We start from the raw sequence: 18,935 nt of genomic DNA on the forward strand, positions 1-18,935 counted from the left end.
AATATGTTTAATATATTAATATAGTCTAGAATTGCATATATTTCAGATAAGTCTTTTACTAATTTAATTCACATGAAATCTACATGTGTATTGATATTACACCAAGTAGATCTCTGAATCCCAAGTCAGACAACTGTGTTACTATAACCATTAGTGGCTTTAGTCAAAGCTTACATGACTATTCTTTGCTTTGACATAATTGGACAGCTTGGAAGTGATGGGTAACATAGCTAACTGACCATTCAAAATTATAGGCCCATGAGACACATACCTAAAATATATCTCTGAGCAGGCTGCCCCTGTCATTTGAGGGTACTGTAAAAGTTGTCTCTCTGCTAGGAAGATGGCAAAAGGTCAATAAGTTCTTTCCCAAAATTATATAATTAAAAGTTATATAACACAAAGTAAGAAAATTATTTCACAAAATACTGCTACTACATGAGTAAGTCACAAACCTAGAAACTTCTACTTTCTAAAGGCTACCTTGGACTCTCTTGTCTTTAAACTATCTTCCATCTAATTAATTTTAGAGACTATTCAGACTTTATTAAAACATTTTTATGGAGAAAAACTTCAATTTTCCATGTTATTCATATAAAATGCAATGTATGATTTGCTACTAAATTTAATAAATTTACAGTTGTCTTCCAGTGTCCATATGGACATCTTTCTTCAACTTCTAAAAACAGCAACCAACCACATACAACTTTTCCATCCAGCCAGGTCCTATATGTCTTACACTAGGACATAGCTAGTGAACCCATCAGATCCTCCTGTCCACACACCCTCTCAAGTTCTCCATGTGAATATCCTAGCTAATTATAAAGATCCCTATTTTCAATTCCACCCAAACCTGAAGGCTCTGTCCAGATAGCTTGGAACCTACCCACAAAACCCCCACTCTCATAATTCAGTCATGTTATGAACAACTTGGTCCAAGGTCTAACTGTGTGGTTCTACCTAATTCTCCTCTCCTCAAATCTCTAAGCTCCATATGCCTCCAAACTTGAGGCTAAACTTGTGTCCACTTGACTTCATCCCACCTAGGCTAAATTGAATATTTAAGTCTTACCTAAACTGCATATTCTGTGCACTGTCTCTGGTTGATATGTTCATATCAGACACAGAACTAACAACAAAAAACTTATTAGATCTCATATAAAATACAAATAATATGAAAGATCATGGCAATATTTACACCCTTTAATCCCCTACATACACACACACACACACACACAGGAGAGAGAGAGAGAGAGAGAGAGAGAGAGAGAGAGAGAGAGAGATCTTTAATAGTCCTATAACAATGTTCTCCAAAAGAATTGCCTGAATAAACACCAGGGCACAAAATTTAAAAGAAAAATGATAAGTTCTATCAAAGAATACATTGAGCTTGAAGAAGACAAAAAGAAATGAATCAAGAACTATGGAGAGAAGAAACACTTCAATGATGCCATAGAAAACAGAAATTTAAGGTAGATGGAAATGAGGAAGAATATCCAGGATTTGAGAAGAAAATTAAAGATACAGAGACACTGAAGAGAACTCAAGCTTAAATGAAGATAGACTTGAAAAAAACTGATCAACACAATTATAAAACTTAAGAAAAAGACATAGTAGAATCAATCAAGAATAAGAGAGACTACCTATTGGGACTTGAAGTTAAAGTAGAAGTAGACAAACCAATCAAAAAATATGAAGGAGGGGCACATAGAAGAATGTGTAGGAAATGAGCGCCGTCATGAAAAGACCAAATCTTCCAACTACAGGCATAGACAGAAGAATCCCAATATGTGGAACAGAGAAGATCTTCAAAAGATCATAGAACAAAATTCCCCCAAACCAAGGAAAGATACACCTATATAGATACAAAAAAAAAAAAAAAAAAACAAAAACAAAAATCCCACATAGAACACCAAATACACAAGCAGAAAAATAAATCTCAGTGATCCATCATATTTAACATATTAAGTGTACATAACAAAAAACAAAAACAAAAAAAAACTTAAAAGAACAAAGGAGCCCAAGGGACAGGGCCACAGAGGATATAAAGAATTTATATCCAACCAAAGCAAAGAATTTATTAGATTTCTGTTTGTAAACCTGTTTATATATATATTTATATTTATATTTATAATTTATATTTATATTTATATTTATAGTATGTAGAGTTGTAGCTCAATGGTAGTGTTTATTTAGCATGTCAAATCTCTGGTTTTATACTGCTGTCATATTTTCTTTCTCTTTTTTTGTAATGTCCATAAATTACTATCCTCATACATGTAGCATTGTACCATTTCCCCAGGTCCATCTGAAGTAGAATCTATATTTATTTGAAATAGTCTTCCTATGTTTCTATAGTAGATGATGTAGCTCCAGTAACACCTGCATTCATGATGCTTTCCCTTGTTTGGGCCATCTTCCAGAGAGTTGGGATTACAGGCATGAACCACCAGACCCACCTCAGAATCTACACTTAGTTCCCCAAGGGGTTTTGTGCATACATAAAACACTGGAAAGCATTAGTTGTTTCCTTGGAGTTTTTGACAATAAGTCAAGAGTAAAACCACCTTTGTGTCGTTGGCTTCAAGGTATCTTACTTCTGCAAATATTCAATAATTAGCTTTTAAATAATAAGAACTATTGTAATAGTAACTAATTAGGAGTCCTTTAGAAATTGGCTTTTTCTGTACTATAAGTTCCTTATAACCCTCAACTTAAGATGAAATTAAACAAAAACATAAAAAGTACAGTTTTCCAGTCACAAATATCTAGCTTTGGCTATGTAGGATGTGAACCGATAGGATCATGCCCATATAAAGTATATGATTTTTGCACAATGAACCGTTTGTAGATTATTTTCTTGTTGCTGTAATAAAATACCCTAGCAAAAATAACCTGAGAAGATGAACAGATTTTGTGGAAGGAGATGCAGAGATAGCTTGAAGGTAAGGTGAAATGAAAGTTTCTGCTTCCTCTAAAAACTCAGTTGTGCCAGCCACTGGTGGCACATGCCTTTAATGCCAGCACTTGGGAGGCAGAAGCAAGCAGATCTCTGAGTTTGAGGCCAGCCTGGTCTACAGAGTGAGTTCCAGGACAGCCAGGGCTACCCAGAGAAAACCTATTTCAAAAAACCAAAAACCCAAAATTAATTAAAAACTCAGTTGATTAATGTGTTTTTCTGGAAACTGTCTTGGGAGGGATCTGTAGCAGTGAATAGTTAGACTGCTTTGAGATTCTGGTAGTCACACTTGCTACGCACCCACCCAAGAGCTCTGTATTTGTGAATGAAACACACACACACAGAGTGCAGTGTTATTTTTAATATGCCTTAGTAGCTCAATGATTGAGTACTTCCTGGATGTCCCTGTGGCTAGCTTATACTCCCCTCCAGTATTTTTGAGTTAACACCTTTTAAAATCTATATTTAATCTCTGCTACCCCACACCCAATCCTGGATTCTTACATGTCAGTGGGCGTTTAAGTCTGCTCTTTCTGATTCTGTCATGGTGTGGTCCATTATATGCCCCTCATGAAAGAATCCCTTCGTCTTATCCCTGGTTTCTTTCCCAGGAGTCCTAAAAGTCCTCTCTCTTCCAGCCTGCCCAGCCATTGGCCTTTGGCTCTTTATTGATTAATCAGAAACCAGATGGAGACATTGACCCCTAGGCATCTGGACATGCAGATCCCCGTGTGATTTGGGGAGCTAATGATATTTCTGTTGCAGTGTGTCTGAGAAATCTGCTGGGGTTCCTGCAGTGGAGAGACTGCACATGGTTTTTTTGTTTTGTTTTGTTTTTTTCTTGTTTTGTTTTTTGTTTGTTTGTTTGTTTTTTGCTACTTCATGTATCTTTTCTGTTCTCTTCTTGATTTTTCAGAATTCTGTCTCAGTAGACTCCCCTTCTCCTGTCCTACCCAAAGCTCTATAGCCTAAAGCTACAGCCACATCACAGTCACATCTCTTCCTGTTCCTGAGACTCTGGATCCTCAGCTAGCTGCAGGCCAAAAAAAAAAAAAAGTCGCTTCCTTACTGTACGTTTAGATTTTTCAAGGCCTACTCTTTTTTTAGGGTTCTTTAATATGTCATCCTGATCAGGATTAAATAAACACTCTCCAGATGATTCTACTGTATTCTCTAAGCTGATTAGCATCATACTAGGATATGTGGCTTCTTCAGTAACCATCCATGTATTTCTACATCCTGAACCCTTTGCTGTACAACTCCTCCTATGAATGAATCCTGGAGTTCTAGTACTGAGCAATATGTGTGTGTGTGTGTGTGTGTGTGTGTGTGTGTGTGTGTGTATGTATATACATATATATGTATGTATATGTATATATATAATTAGTAGAAATGGCTCTTAAATATCTTGTTCTGGAAAGTAATAAAAGTTTATATATTGCTATAGCATAAGCATTTTCCTTGTGCTACACATTTTGAGTTAGTATCTATTTTCATTACTGCTATTAATATACTTGGTGATTGCTCATTCAAATCATAAATTTAAACTTTATTCTATATTTCTTCCTTTCTTTCTAATACTAAATAAATGAAACTAACACTTTTTAAAGTATGCAATTTAAGGAATACTTATTTAGAAACTACCTAATTCTTGACTTTTGTTAATTTAGATGTTGGATAAGTCAAAATATATCTAATAGTTAATTTAATATTTTCTTCAAAATAATCCAAATTCTGCTTTTGTTTACCTAGTAATTGTGAAAACACTGAAAAGAAATGTAATAGCTAATTATTCAACAGGACTAATGGTTTCCCCACAGTTTGTACATTAATTTAAGTTTTCAGCCTCTTAGAAATAGCTTTCCTCATTGACAAAGGGAATCTAAAACTAATATAAGGGTATTCTTAAACTTTATCTGAAATTTTTGTTAAAATCACAATAGTTTTGTTTTATGCTGTATAAATTTTCAGGAACTAAAATGATAAAAAGATAGCTTTTTATAAAAATTAAATAAATTATATCCAGACTTGTAAATACCTTAATTTTTGCTTTTAAAATAAGTGGCATTTTGAATAAATTTGTCATTGATGGAGATGCCAAAATTTTGTATAAAATTATTAGTTTTCTCAACTGCTATCATTTCTTTAAAACTTCTTTTTACTCTTGAAATGAGCTACAAATCTGTCATAGCCTTTAAAAGTGTGGATGTTAAACTTGTTTGAGGAAACATAGAATTTTTAAATCACTACTATTACACATATTAATTTTGTGCCATGCTCAGGAGAAGAGTAATGGTTATTAGTCTCTTTGCTCTTTGTGCAGAGCACCCCTGCACTCTGATCCAGACATGATCTTTGAGCAGATGGATTGCCATTTGCCCAAGGCTAAGGCCATCTGAGTCTTTTTTTTTTCCCAAAATTATTTCATTTGGAAAATTTTGTGTTCTTTCTCTCTTTGTGCCACAGCTTCTAACAGTACAAATCACACCAGTCATGTTCTTGTGAAGATACAAACAGGGATTGGAAGTTTTGGGGAGACAGGAGTGGGTAGGTGAGAAAACACCCTCATAGAAGCGGGGGGAGGGGGAATGGCACATGGAATTTCTGGAGGGGGGACCAGTTTAAAGAATATATCCAATAAAAAATAGGAAAAAATATCCAATAAAAATTTGAAAAACAAAAGTTTGACATACACACACATCTAGATATTTTATTTTATCTTCCCTATGACCATCTTCATCCCTCCTCTTGTGATGTAGGTAGGCCAGTAGGCAACTGCTTTTTTATTGTACCTGTTCCTTTGAACAGAGTTCCTATTCTTAACATCCAAAAGACTGGACTAATGACTCTTCATAAATATTAATCACAGTGCAATGATCACCGCTTACAGGCTGAAGGCTATATTTATTTTATTCTGTACTAGCAGAGTGCCAGACAAACAATGGATTCTAGATTGGTGTTAGTCAAATTAATTATTGAAAAAAAGAATTAATGCAAACAATTGTGGTTATACTGTCAGAAACAAACTTTACATTACTTGATATATTTCTAGATCTGTTTAATTTACAAGCATTATAACCTTTTACTGTCTAATCACTCAAATCTTTTAAATCTTTCTTTTTTTCATTTTTTATTAGATATTTTCTTTATTTACATTTTAAATGTCATCCTTTTTCCTAATTTCCCCCTCCGAAAAATCCCCTATTCCATCCCCCCTCCCCCTGCTCTCCTACCCACCCACTCCCATTCCTGGCCCTGGCATTCCCCTGTACTGGGGCATAGAACCTTTACAGGACCAAGGCCCTCTCCTCTCATTGATGACCAACTAGGTCATCCTCTACTACAAATATAGCTAGAGCCCCAAGTTGCACCATGTGTTTTCTTTGATGGGTGGTATAGCTCCATGGAGCTCTGAGGGTACTGGTTAGTTCATATTGATGTTCCTTGTATGGGGCTTTTAAATCTTTCTTATCATAGACCTAAGCATCATCTATGTTCAAAGAATGTGAAGTGAATAATTACTTAAAGATGTAGATTGTGCTTCATTTGACATAGTCTAAATAAAAATCACCTGTGATACTGATTTGTACTTCTCAGAGAAATTATATTTATATATTTCAAATGCAAACCATTAACCTAGTTTGCTCTGATAACGGCATTGTTTATCCACATTTGCAGATGTAGTTCTCTGGAAACCACTTCCAAGAGTCCTAAATGTTATTTTAAAGAAATGAAAATGTCAGTAGAGATACTGAAGTTCTAATTGGTGATCAAAAATATTATGAAATTACCATAGGATTACTTACAGCACAATCCCTACCTATTAGCATAAACATTAGGATTTTGCTGATATTTGTTGATAATGACTACATCTTCTTTGCATAGAATATAGATATAATTATGTAAATAGGCTCACTCGAATGAATAAAGTTATTTAAAATACTTGACTATGGCTACCAGACCTACTGATTTCAAAAATCATCATCATTATATATTCTAGTAACAGATTCATCAATTGACATACACTAATAATACTATTATGAAGAGCAAATCCTGCTACAGAGAATTTTGTCTTGTGATTTGAATATGAAAGTAATTTAGTTGTACAAGCTCCTTAAACATAATGGAATTTTATGTAGTGTCCAGCTAGTAACTTTTTTTTATGTTGCTGTTTTAATGGTTTTTGGAGGTGGGGAATTTCTTTAACAAAGTGTACTACTTTTTGTTATCTGCAAACTTGACCTAGCCAAGAATCACCTAGGAAAAGCATCTTAATAAAAACATATCTTGAGCAGGTTGGCTTTGGGGAATGTTTGTGAGTGACACAGACCACTCCTGTAGGAGGCACCATTCCATAATGAGAAAAGGCTAGCTGAAATCTCACAAGCAAGGTGCCACGTGCTCATTCTTTGGAGGCTGTTGACTGTGGATGAGAGACTTTAAGTTCAAACCTTGACTTCTCTGCAGCAACTGATTGTAACCAGAAGTTGCAAGCCTAATAATCTCCTCCTTTCTTGTATTGCTTTTTCTTTTGTTTTGTGTTTTGTTTTGTTTTACTTTTGTGAGGTAGAGTTTATCATGTAGTCTAGCCATCTAGATGTGCTAGAACTTGCTATGTAGAACATGCTGGTTTTCAACGCATGGAGTTCAAACTGCCTAAGGAGTGCTGGGATTAAAGGTGTGTGCTACAAAGCTCATCCTCCTATATTGCCTTTTATCTTATCTATCTATCTATCTATCTATCTATCTATCTATCTATCTATCTATCTATGGGGTTATACTTTTTTGGATATTTTCTTTATTTACATTTCAAATGTTATTCCCTTTCCTGCCCCTCCCCCCAGGAACCCCCCATCCCAATCCCCCTCACCCTGATTCTATGAGGTTGTTCCCCCATCCACCCACCCACTCCTACCTCTCTGCCCTAGCATTCCCCTACACTGGGGCATCAAGCCTTCACAGGACCAAGGGCCTCTCCTCCCATTGATGTCTGACAAGGCCATCCTCTGCTATATATGCGGCTGGATGCATGGGTCCCTCCATGTGTACTCTTTGGTTGTTGGGGGGGGGGGTGTATATGTTATCACACCTATAAAACTGAAATGAGGACAAATGGTATGATTATATGAAGCACCACCATTTTCCACAGTACATGGTAGTAATGTATATATTTCAAAAGCTATATTTCAAAGGCTTGTCCACTATAGAACAGTGAGCTATCATGTTAAACTTAAAGTGAAAGGCATATAAGAACTTTCTAAAGGTACGTTGATGCTATTAGACAAAATAAAGATACCAAACTCCAGTCTTCAAGGTCACAATATGGTGTTCTTTAAAAACTAAACAAAATGTAGCTGCTTCTATTTTGCATTTCTTCTACCCTAAAATATTCTAGAAATTCACCTTCTAATATATTTCCAAATAAAGTTTAGATAGTGCCAACAATTCCAAACCCTCTTTGACCTCTCCTTGATCTATTTTTTAAGTTTTTAATTAACATTTTTTAATGTTCTGTAGAAGTGCTTCTCAATGTCTCAGCAAGGTCTTCTGTTTATTTTCATTAATATGACTCTAGTCCAGTGAGCTTCACTACTTACGAGAAGCACTTACTCACTCCTTATACATGATGGATGGAGTTCTTCCGGTCTCTACAAGTGCTCTCACATCAGGCCCTCTCCAGATGCCCAGAGCAAAGCAGTTAAATGAAATATACAATATTGACTATAACAATCGTAATAGGCACTGGTGTTGGTCAATAGCTTTAATAATACCTTTCTGTGACTGTTAAGCCACAGCCAAAACTATGCTTAGGCCTCCTGAGAGGCTATCCTGTAGTTTCCATTGTACCAAAAGGAAAATCTGGAGGAACCCAAAGCTGACGAGTTTTGTAGGAACTAGGTACAAGATGTACTCATTTTGGAAGAGAAATAAGAAATTGAGAAAATTTCCCCATTAGTTTGGACTGTTGGAAAGCTGGCGGTGCATGTTCTTTGTCAACAGTTTATGAGAGAGGAACCCAATATAACACAACCACAAGCTGGAGGCAAACAAGACTCACAGGGAGCTCCTGGCTTCCAGGTCTAAGATCAAGTACCATGAGGAACAGTACCTCCAGGACAAAAAGGAGATCAAGGCCATCCAAACAGGAAGATAACAATAAATCAAGCTTCCCTCTCCTATCTATACATAGTAACCCTGGTCACACATTGCATAGATCAGGTATCCAAAACAGTTTAATAACAGAGCTATTTAGCCTCTGCTAACAATTGTTTCCTGACTATATTTATTCCTAAAATATGTTGCTTAACTGGTGCTCTATTCTCACGGTATTGAATATACTGTGCAGTTTGTATTTTTTCCCTTTTCTATGTTGATGTTTAATATGAGTGAAAATAAAAAGTTAATTCTTGACAGGTGCAAGCATCCACATTAGACATTCCTCCCATCTATAATACAGGACCTTATAATAAAAAGAGATAGAGTGCTGTATATAAATACATTGCATGAAGAACTCTTGTGGGAGCAGCAACTGAGTTCAAATTTTTAATAGACTGTGGATTTTAACTCAATTGGCAGTATGTTTTTTGTCCCTTTGAAGTAGATTGCATTTTATAATATGAAGAATATAGATTAATGTTCAGTATTGTTTTTATTTTTTATATTTTCTTAGATATTTTCTATCTATCTATCTATCTATCTATTTCTTTCTTTCTTTATTTATTTATTTATTTTGAGGCAGGGTTTCTCTGTATAGCCATGGCTATTCTGGAACTCACTCTGGATCCCAGGTTGACCTCAAACTCAGAAATCTACCTGCCTCTACCTTGCAAGTGCTGGGATTAAAGGTGTGCGCTACCACTGCCTAGCTTATATAGTTTTTTTTCCCCACATTTTTTCTTAGATATTTTCTTCATTTACATTTCAAATGCTATCTCAAAAGTCCCTTATACCCTCCTTGCTCAACGGGCCTCTCTTCCCAATGATGGCCAACTAGGCAATCTTCTGCTACATATATAGCTAGAGATACAAACTCTGGTGGTTCTGGTTAGTTCATATTGTTGTTCCTCTAATAGGGTTTCAGACCCCTTCATCTCTTGGGTACTTTCTCTAGCTCCTCCATTGGGGACCCTGTGATCCATCCTATAGATGACTGTGAGCATACACTTCTGTGTTTGCCAGGCACTGGCATAGCCTCATATGAGACAGCTATATCAGGGTCCCTTCAGCAAACTCTTGCTGGCATAAGAAATAGTGTCTGGGTTTGATGGCTGATTATGAGATGGATCCCTGGGTGGGATAGTATCTGGATAGTCCAACCTTTCATCTTAGCTCCAGACTTTGTCTCTATAACTCCCTTCATGGGTATTTTGTTCCCTATTCTAAGAAGGAACAAAGTATCCACCCATTGGTCTTCCCTCTTCTTGATTTTCTTCTGTTTTACAAATTGTATCTTGGGTGTTCTACATTTCTGGGGTACTATTCACTTATCAGGGAGTGCATATCTAATGACTTCTTTTGTGATTGGGTTACCTCACTAAGGATGATATCCTCCAGATACATCCATTTGTCCAAGAATTTCATAAATTCCATGTTTTTAATAGCTGATTAGGACTCCATTGTGTAAATGTACCAAAGATTCTGTATCCATTCCTTTGTGGAGGGCATCTGGGTTCTTTCCAGCTTCTGGCTATTATAAATAAGGCTGCTATGAACATAGAAGAGCATATGTTCTTATTACCAGTTGGAACTTTTTCTGGGTATATGCCCAGGAGAGGATCTTCCAGTAGCATTATGTCCAATTTTCTGAGGACATAATGCCAGACTGATTTCCAGAGTGGTTGTTCCAGCTTGCAATCCCACCAACAATGGAGAAGTATTCCTCTTTTTGCACATCCTCTCCAGCTTCTGCTGTCACCTGATCTTAGCCATTCTGACTGGTGTGAAGTGAAATCTCAAGGTTTTGATTTGCATTTCCCTGATGATTAAGGATGTTGACCATTTTTTCAGGTGCTTCTCAACCATTCGGTATTCCTCAGTTGAGAATTCTTTGTTAAGCTCTGTACCACATTTTTAATGGGGTTATTTGAATTTCTAGAGTCCAGCTTATTGAGCTCTTTGTATATATTGGATATTAGTCCCCTATCAGATTTAGGATTTGTAAAAATCCTTTCCCAATCTGTCGGTGGCCTTTTTGTCTTATTGACAGTGTCTTTTGCCTTAGAGAAGCTTTGCAATTTTATGAGGTCCCATTTGTCAATTCTCAATCTTACAGCACAAGCCATTGCTGTTCTGTTTAGTAATTTTTTACCCTGTGCCCATATCTTTGAGGCTTTTCCCCACTTTCTTCTCTATAAGTTTCAGTGTCTTTGGTTTTATGTAGAGTTCCTTGATCCACTTAGATTTGACCTTAGTACAAAGAGATAGGAATGGATCAATTTGCATTCTTCTACATGATAACTGCCAGTTGTGCCAGCACCATTTGTTGAAAATGGTGTCTTTTTTCCACTGGATGGTTTTAGCTCCATTGTCAAAGATTAAGTGACCATAGCTTTGTGGATTCATTTCTGGGTCTTCAATTCTATTCCATTGATCTACCTGTCTGTCATTGTACCAGTACCATGCAGTTTTTTATCACAATTGCTCTGTAGTACAGCTTAATGTCCAGCATGGTGATTACACCAAAGGTTCTTTTATTGTTGAGAATAATTTTTGCTATCCTAGGTTTTTTTTTATTTTTCGAGATGAATTTGCAAATTGCCCTTTCTATCTAGTTGAAGAATTGAGTCAGAATTTTGATGGGGATTATATTGAATCTGTAGATTGCTTTCGGCAGGGTAGCCATTTTGACTACATTAATCCTGCCAATCCATGAGCATGAGAGATCTTTCCATCTTCTGAGATCTTCTTTAATTTCTTTTTCAGAGACGTGAAGTTCTTATCAGATCTTTCACTTCCTTAGTTAGAGTCACACCAAGGTATTTTATATTATTTGTGTCTATTTCGAAGGATGTTATTTCCCTAATTTCTTTCTCAGTCAGTTTATCATTTGTGTAGAGAAAGGCCATTTATTTATTTGAGATAATTTTATGTTCAGCTACTGTACTGAAGCTGTTTATCAGGTTTAGGAGTTCTCTGGTAGAATTTTGGAGGCACTTTTATATACTATCATATCATCTGCAAATAGCGATATTTGGACTTCTTTCTTTCCAATTTGTATCCCCTTGATCTCCTTTTGTTTTCAAATTGCTCTGGCTAGGACTTCAAGTACTATATTGAATAGGTAGGGAGAAAGTGGGCAGCCTTGTCTAGTCCCTCATTTTAGTGGGATTGCTTCCAGCTTCTCTCCATTTACTTTGATGTTGGCTACTGGTTTGATATATATTGCTTTTATCATGTTTAGGTATGGGCCTTGAATTCCTGAACTTTCCAAGACTTTTATCATGAAAGGGTGTTGCATTTTGTCAAATGCTTTCTCAGCATCTAAGGATCATGTGGTTTTTCTCTTTGAGTTTGTTTAGTGGATTACTTTGCTGGATTTCCATATATTAAACCATCCTTGCATCCCTGGGATGAAGCCTACTTGGTCATGATGGATGATCATTTTGTTGTGTCCTTGGATTCGGTTTGCAAGTATTTTATTGAGTTTTTTTACATCGATATTCATAAGGAAAATTGGTCTGACATCCTATTTCTTTGTTGGATCTTTGTGTGATTTAAGTGTCAGAGTAATTGTGGCTTCAATGAATGAATTGGGTAGAGTACTTTCTTTTTCTATTTTGTGAAATACTTTGAGGAGGGTTGGAATTAGATCTTCTTTGAGGTCTGATAGAACTCTGCACTAAATCCAATTGTTCCTCGGCCTTTTTTGGTTGGGAGAATATTGATGACTGCTTCCATTTCTATAGGGGATATGGGAATGTTTACATCATTTATCTGATCCTGATTTAACTTTGGTACCTGGTATCTGTCTAGGAAGTTGTCCATTTCATCCAGGTTTTCCAGTTTTGTTGAGTATAGCCGTTTGTAGTAGGATCTGATGATGTTTTGGATTTCTCCATGTTCTGTTGTTATGTCTCTTTTTTTCATTCCTGATTTTGTTAATTAGGATACTGTCCCTGTACCCTCAAGTTAGTCTAGCTAAGGGTATATCTATCTTGTTGATTTTCTACAAGAACCAGCTCCTGGTTTGGTTGATTCTTTGAATAGTTCCTTTTGTTTCCACTTAATTGATTTCAGTGCTGAGTTTGATTATTTCCTACTGTCTACTCCTCTTGGGTGAATTTGCTTCCTTCAGTTCTAGAGCTTCTAGCTGTGCTGTCAGGCTGCTAGTGTATGCTCTTTCCAGTTTCTTTTGGGAGGCACTCAGGGCTATGAGTTTTCCTCTTAGGACTGCCTTCATTGTGTCCCATATGTTTGGGTATGTTGTCGCTATATTTTCATTAAACTCTAAAAAGTCTTTAATTTCTTTCTTCATTGCATCCTTGACCAAGGAATCATTGAGTAAAGTGTTGTTCAGTTTCCACATGAATGTTGGCTTTCTATTATTTATGTTGTTATTGAAGATTAGCCTTATTCTGTTGTGGTCAGATAGGATGCATGGGATAATTTCAATATTTTTGTATCTGTGGAGGCCTGTTTTGTGACCAATTATATGGTCAGTTTTGGAGGAGGTACCATGTGGTGCTGAGAAGAAGGTATATCCTTTTCTTTTAGGAGAAAATGTTCAGTAGATATCTATTAAATCGATTTGTTTCATAACTTCCTTTAGTGTCCTTGTGTCTCTGTATAGTTTCTGTTTCCAGGATCTGTCCATTGGTGAGAGTGGGGTGTTTTCATCTCCCACTATTATTGTGTGAGGTGCAATGTGTGATTTGAGGTTTACTAAAGTTTCTTTAATGAATGTGGCTGCCCTTGTATTTGGAGCATAGGTATTCAGAATTGAGAATTCCTCTTGGAAGATTTTTACCTTTGATGAGTATGAAGTGTCCCTCCTTGTCTTTTTTGTTAACTTTGTGTTGGAAGTCGATTTTATTCAATATTAGAATGGCTACTCTAGCTTGTTTCTTCAGACCATTTGCTTGGAAAATTGTTTTCCAGCCTTTCACCCTGAGGTAGTGTCTGTCTTTTTCCCTGAGATGGGTTTCCTGTAAGCAGCAAAATGTTGGGTCCTGTTTGAGTAGCCAGTCTGTTAGTCCATGTCTTTTTATTGGGGAATTGAGTCTGTTGATGTTATGAGAAATAAAAGAAAAGTAGTTGTTGCTTCCTCTTACTTTTGTTGTTAAATTAGGGATTCTGTTCTTGTGGCTGTCTTCTTTTAGTTTTGTTGAAGGATTACTTTCTTTCTTTTTCTAGGGTATAGTTTCTGTCCCTGTGTCAGTGTTTTCCCTTTATTGTCCTTTGAAGGGCTGGATTCATGGAAAGATATTGTGTGAATTTGGTTTTATCAAGAAATACTTTGATTTCTCCATCTATGGTACTTGAGAGTTTTGCTGGCATTCTGGTGTTCTCTTAGGGTCTGCATAACAACTGTCCAGGATCTTCTGACTTTCATAGTCTCTGGTGAAAAATCTGGTGTAATTCTAATAGGCCTGACTTTTCTGGAGTTCTGTTGGCTTCTTGTATATTCATGGGCATCTCTTTCTTTAGGTCTGAGAAGTTTTTGCTATAATTTTGTTGAAGATATTTGCTGGCCCTTTAAGTTGAAAATCTCCATTCTCATCTACTCCTATTATCCATTGGTTTGGTCTTCTCATTGTGTCCTGGATTTCCTGGATGTTTTGAGTTAGGATCTTTGTGCATTTTGCATTTTCTTTGATTGTTGTGCCCATGTTCTCTATGGAATCTTCTGCACCTGGGATTCTCTTTACCATCTCTTGTATTCTGTTGCTGATGCTCGCATCTATGGTTCCTGGTTTCTTTCCTAGGGTTTCTATCTCCAGAGTTGTCTCACTCTGGGTTTTCTTTATTGTTTCTACTTCCCTTTTTAGGTCTTGGATGGTTTTGATCAATTCCTTCATCTGTTTGGTTGTGTTTTCCTGTAGTTCTTTAAGGGATTTTTGTGTTTCCTCTTTAAGGACTTCTACCTCTTTAGCAGTGGTCTTCTGTATTTCTTTAAGTGAGTTATTAATGCCCTTCTTAAAGTCCTCTACTTACATCATGAGATATGATTTTAAATCCAAGTCTTGCTTTTCGGGTGTGTTGGGGTATCCAGGACTGGCTGAGGTGGGAAGTGCTGGGTTCTGATGATGTTGAGTGGTCTTGGTTTCTGTTAGTATGATTCTTATGTTTGCCTTTTGCCATCTGGTAGTCTCTGGAGTTAGTTGTTATAGTTGTCTCTGATTGGAGCTTGTTCCTCTTGTGATTCTGTTAGCCTCTGTCAGCAATCCTGGGGTTCCAGCTCTCTCCTGAGTCTCAGTGGTCAGAGTAGTCTCTTCAGGCAAGCTCTCCTCATGCAGGGACAGTGAACAGAGGTCTGGTGTTCAGACCTGCCTCCTGGCTAAAGATGAAGGCTTGATACAGGTCTGTCCCAGAAGATGTGTTGCCTCTGCAATGTGCACGCTCACCTGCACAGACTGGTCTCTGAGGGACCCAGGACTCTAGATGGCTCCCTCACCTGCTCTGTCAGGCAGAGCCCTCCCAGGTGGACACCTCTCCTCTGGTGGAGAAGTTGCACGGATGTCTGGAGCCTGAAATGGGGTCTGTCCCAGAAGCTTTGTTGCGTCTGCCTGTCGCTTCTGCAGTCCGCACTTTCACCTGTGCAGACTTGTCTCTGAGGGATCCAGGATCCAAGATCAATGTTCACTTTTGTTAACAGCCACATGCTCAAGAGATGAAACCGTGATTTTTCTTTTACCATGAGGCACATGCTGATTTCCATCAAATGTTCTTTAATGTCTTCTTTTAAGAAGTGACTTCCAGAGATTTGCCCATTATTCACTCATGTTGATTTCTTGCTATTAAGTTCCTTCTGTATTTTGGGTCCTGCATGTCAAATGTAGAATATTTGCAGATATTTTCTCCCAATTCATTGCTATGTCCTTACTCTCTTTCCTTTGTCTTTGAAATGTGTCCTAGCTTACCATCAACCCTTGTGTAGCTTTCTTTTATTTCCTCTGCTTCTTTGATATGTACCTAAAGCATGTAGCACAATTTTGACTCTTAGCCTAAAATTGTATAGGATATTTTAAAGGTTTGAATTTAGGCTATTGTTTAATTTCTAAATAGTTGAATGTCATTTCTTCTAATCCTGATATTAATTTATTTTAATGCACTATGTTAGATAATAAATGTGTACAATCTCTCTGATTGTAAGTATGGTTTCAAAGTTCTTTGTTTGGTGCTGGTTGGATTTTGTCACTCTGACACAAACCTTGGCATACCTAGGAAAAAGAAAACTCATTACCCCTCACGTTGACATATAGATAATTCTGTAGAGAATTTTCTTGGTAAACAATTGATAAGAGGGACCATCCCACTGTAGGTATTGCTAACCCATGGGAGGTGGTCTTAGGTTGTAAGGCAGGCTGAGTAAGTATGGAAAACACTCCAGGAAACACTATTCCTCTATGATCTCTTATAGTAAATATTTTTCTTAAATGGAGGTTTCTACCCTGCATTTAACCATTTTGTTCCCAGATGAAAGACATAAACTTTTATATTTATAATAAGCCTACAAAGCACTACAGCTAGGCAGATACCTATCCTCTAAGCACATGTCTTCTTCCCTATCAATAATCCCTAGTTATACCTTGCTATATTTTATCTGGGCTGCACTTAACTCCAATTGGCCAGCCTGCAATGGCCATATTTTCATGACACACTGACCCCATCGCCTCTTCTCTCCTTCTCCTTGTGGTCCTCCTAAGACCCCAAGCCCAGGAACTAAAATTCCACCTTCCTGTCTTATGCCCAGCTATAGGCTATGGGAGCAAGATCACATAGCATTACTTGATGTATGTGAGAATTCTCTCGTCCCTGAGGTAACCAGACCCAGTATTTAGCATTATAATACATAGCAACAGACCAAACCTCAACAGTTCCTGCTTCATTTCCTGCCTTGATGTGCTGCCTTGGCTTCCCCTGAGGATGAACTATAGACTATAAGCCGAGTATTTTCTCTAGTTGCTTTTTTATAGTGTTTTACCACAGCAATAGAAACCTAACTAAGACTCCATCTTTCAATACATTACCTAGTTCAAAAAGAAAAACTTTTAAATCTCCTATTGAATTACGTGCCTTCAAGCAATTCTCAACAAACTTTTATACATTCATCCACAATTTTAACACTTTAGTTTCTTCATAGATTCTCCTTGTGCTCAGACCTTTACCCCAGTGGTTTCTATTTAGTGTGTCAGCAATATTTTCCCATTACATGGGTAGGTAGGGGGTTCAAGACTAGCAAACCAAAGCTTATTGATAATCCATGATTAATTCACAAGAAATTCTGGTAAATTTCTAAATGAGTTATTTTTAAAACTAGGTTTTTCTTACCTGAAACTTAATAAATCTAATCTGTCCAAATCAACCATAACAAGTATGAAAATGAAACCAATCCTCCAAAAAGGTGAGGCAGACCCAAGGAAGGAAAATAGTTATCAAAATTATAGTTTAAGCCTGAAGCTGGCTTTCTTCCCAAATATATCAGAAATACACCTTAAAATCTCCATACTTCTCAAGCTAATTTGATTGGCTGATCGGGCACATAAATCAATGTTGCTTGTTTTCCTGTTGTGTTATGTATTTTGCACCCTGTATTAGTTATTTCTATGCTGCTATAATAATATATCAAAACCAGAAGTACCTTATAGATGAAAGAGTTAATATGGACTTATGGTTTCAGAAGGATTATCTATAATACTAAGAGAAGCTTGTCAGCAGGTGGCTAGTACAGGAAACTGAGTAGTTTTGGAATGTTTCATAATGTTTTATTGTGGCTAGGCTTATAGAATAAGACATCATGAGAAACTTAAATAACTAAAATACCTCTCTTTCCCCTTAAGTCTTCATTAAGCTACAGGATTAATGCACTTTTGAAAGGAGCACAGGGAACACAAATTAGTCAACACAGATCGTGTAAGCTGTACAGCTTTTGGATGTATAGCTGAAGAACTCTATATCAGCACGTGGCAGAGATATCTGTACATCCATGTTTATTGCAACAACATTCACAATAGTCAAGCTTATGGTTGGCCTACTTGATCAACAAATAACTAGAACAAGAAAATTTCCAATATGCACAACAGAAATTTACCCAGTCAAAAGAAAATTAAACAAGCAAACAAAACATTAGACTGAAAGAAAACAGACACAATTGAAGACCATCATAGTAAGTGAAAGAAGCAAACTCTTAAAAAACAGACAAATAAGTTTTTTCCCCTTTTATGGATCCTATATTTTACAAGGATACATAAAATTACTTAAATAAATAATAGATGACTATATGTCATGAAATTTAAAAGGAGACTAGAGGGAAAATATAAGACAGTGGGCAGACAGGGAATTCAGAGAAGTTGGTTTGTCACGAGACATAATCTCCTGGAATAAAATTGTTATTATGAAACTCAGCAGCACTATGTAATATAAACACCCACCAACCATAAAAAGCACAAATATCAAATATATCCACAGATAAAGTTCACTTTCAAAAAAACCGATTTTACCTTTTGTCAACCTGGTGAGAAACTTTAGGCAACACTGTCTTTTCACGCAGGAATATTTGAGGATATTGCTTGATGAAAGCATCATGAGCTTCCGAACGAAGGGAAGAATGCTGGCTAAAGCAAGATAGGGAGAAGAGCTGTAAGGGTCACACACCATTTTTTTACAAGAGTTTTAATTTATTATATTAATTTTGTATTATTTTTATTGCCAAGCTTTTTATTTTTGCAGTTGAATAAAGCTGTTATTTAATTCAGCATAGTAAAATTTCTCCAAAATGATTCCCAAATCTTTTGCCTACACATGCATATACATATAT

At 36.6% G+C, this 18,935-nt stretch overlaps 1 protein-coding gene across 1 annotated transcript in view; it reads right to left on the minus strand.

The window, feature by feature from the left end:
- Positions 1-18,935, minus strand: part of Cnbd1 (cyclic nucleotide binding domain containing 1) — a 354,571-nt gene that overhangs the window by 311,546 nt on the left and 24,090 nt on the right. Inside the window, exon 3 of the mRNA NM_001371269.1 lies at positions 18,619-18,732. Within this exon, the coding sequence (NP_001358198.1) occupies positions 18,619-18,732 (114 nt within the window). The remainder of the gene's footprint in view (positions 1-18,618; positions 18,733-18,935) is intronic.

This window comes from Mus musculus, chromosome 4 (genome assembly GCF_000001635.26).
Source record: "Mus musculus strain C57BL/6J chromosome 4, GRCm38.p6 C57BL/6J".
NCBI lineage: Eukaryota > Metazoa > Chordata > Mammalia > Rodentia > Muridae > Mus > Mus musculus.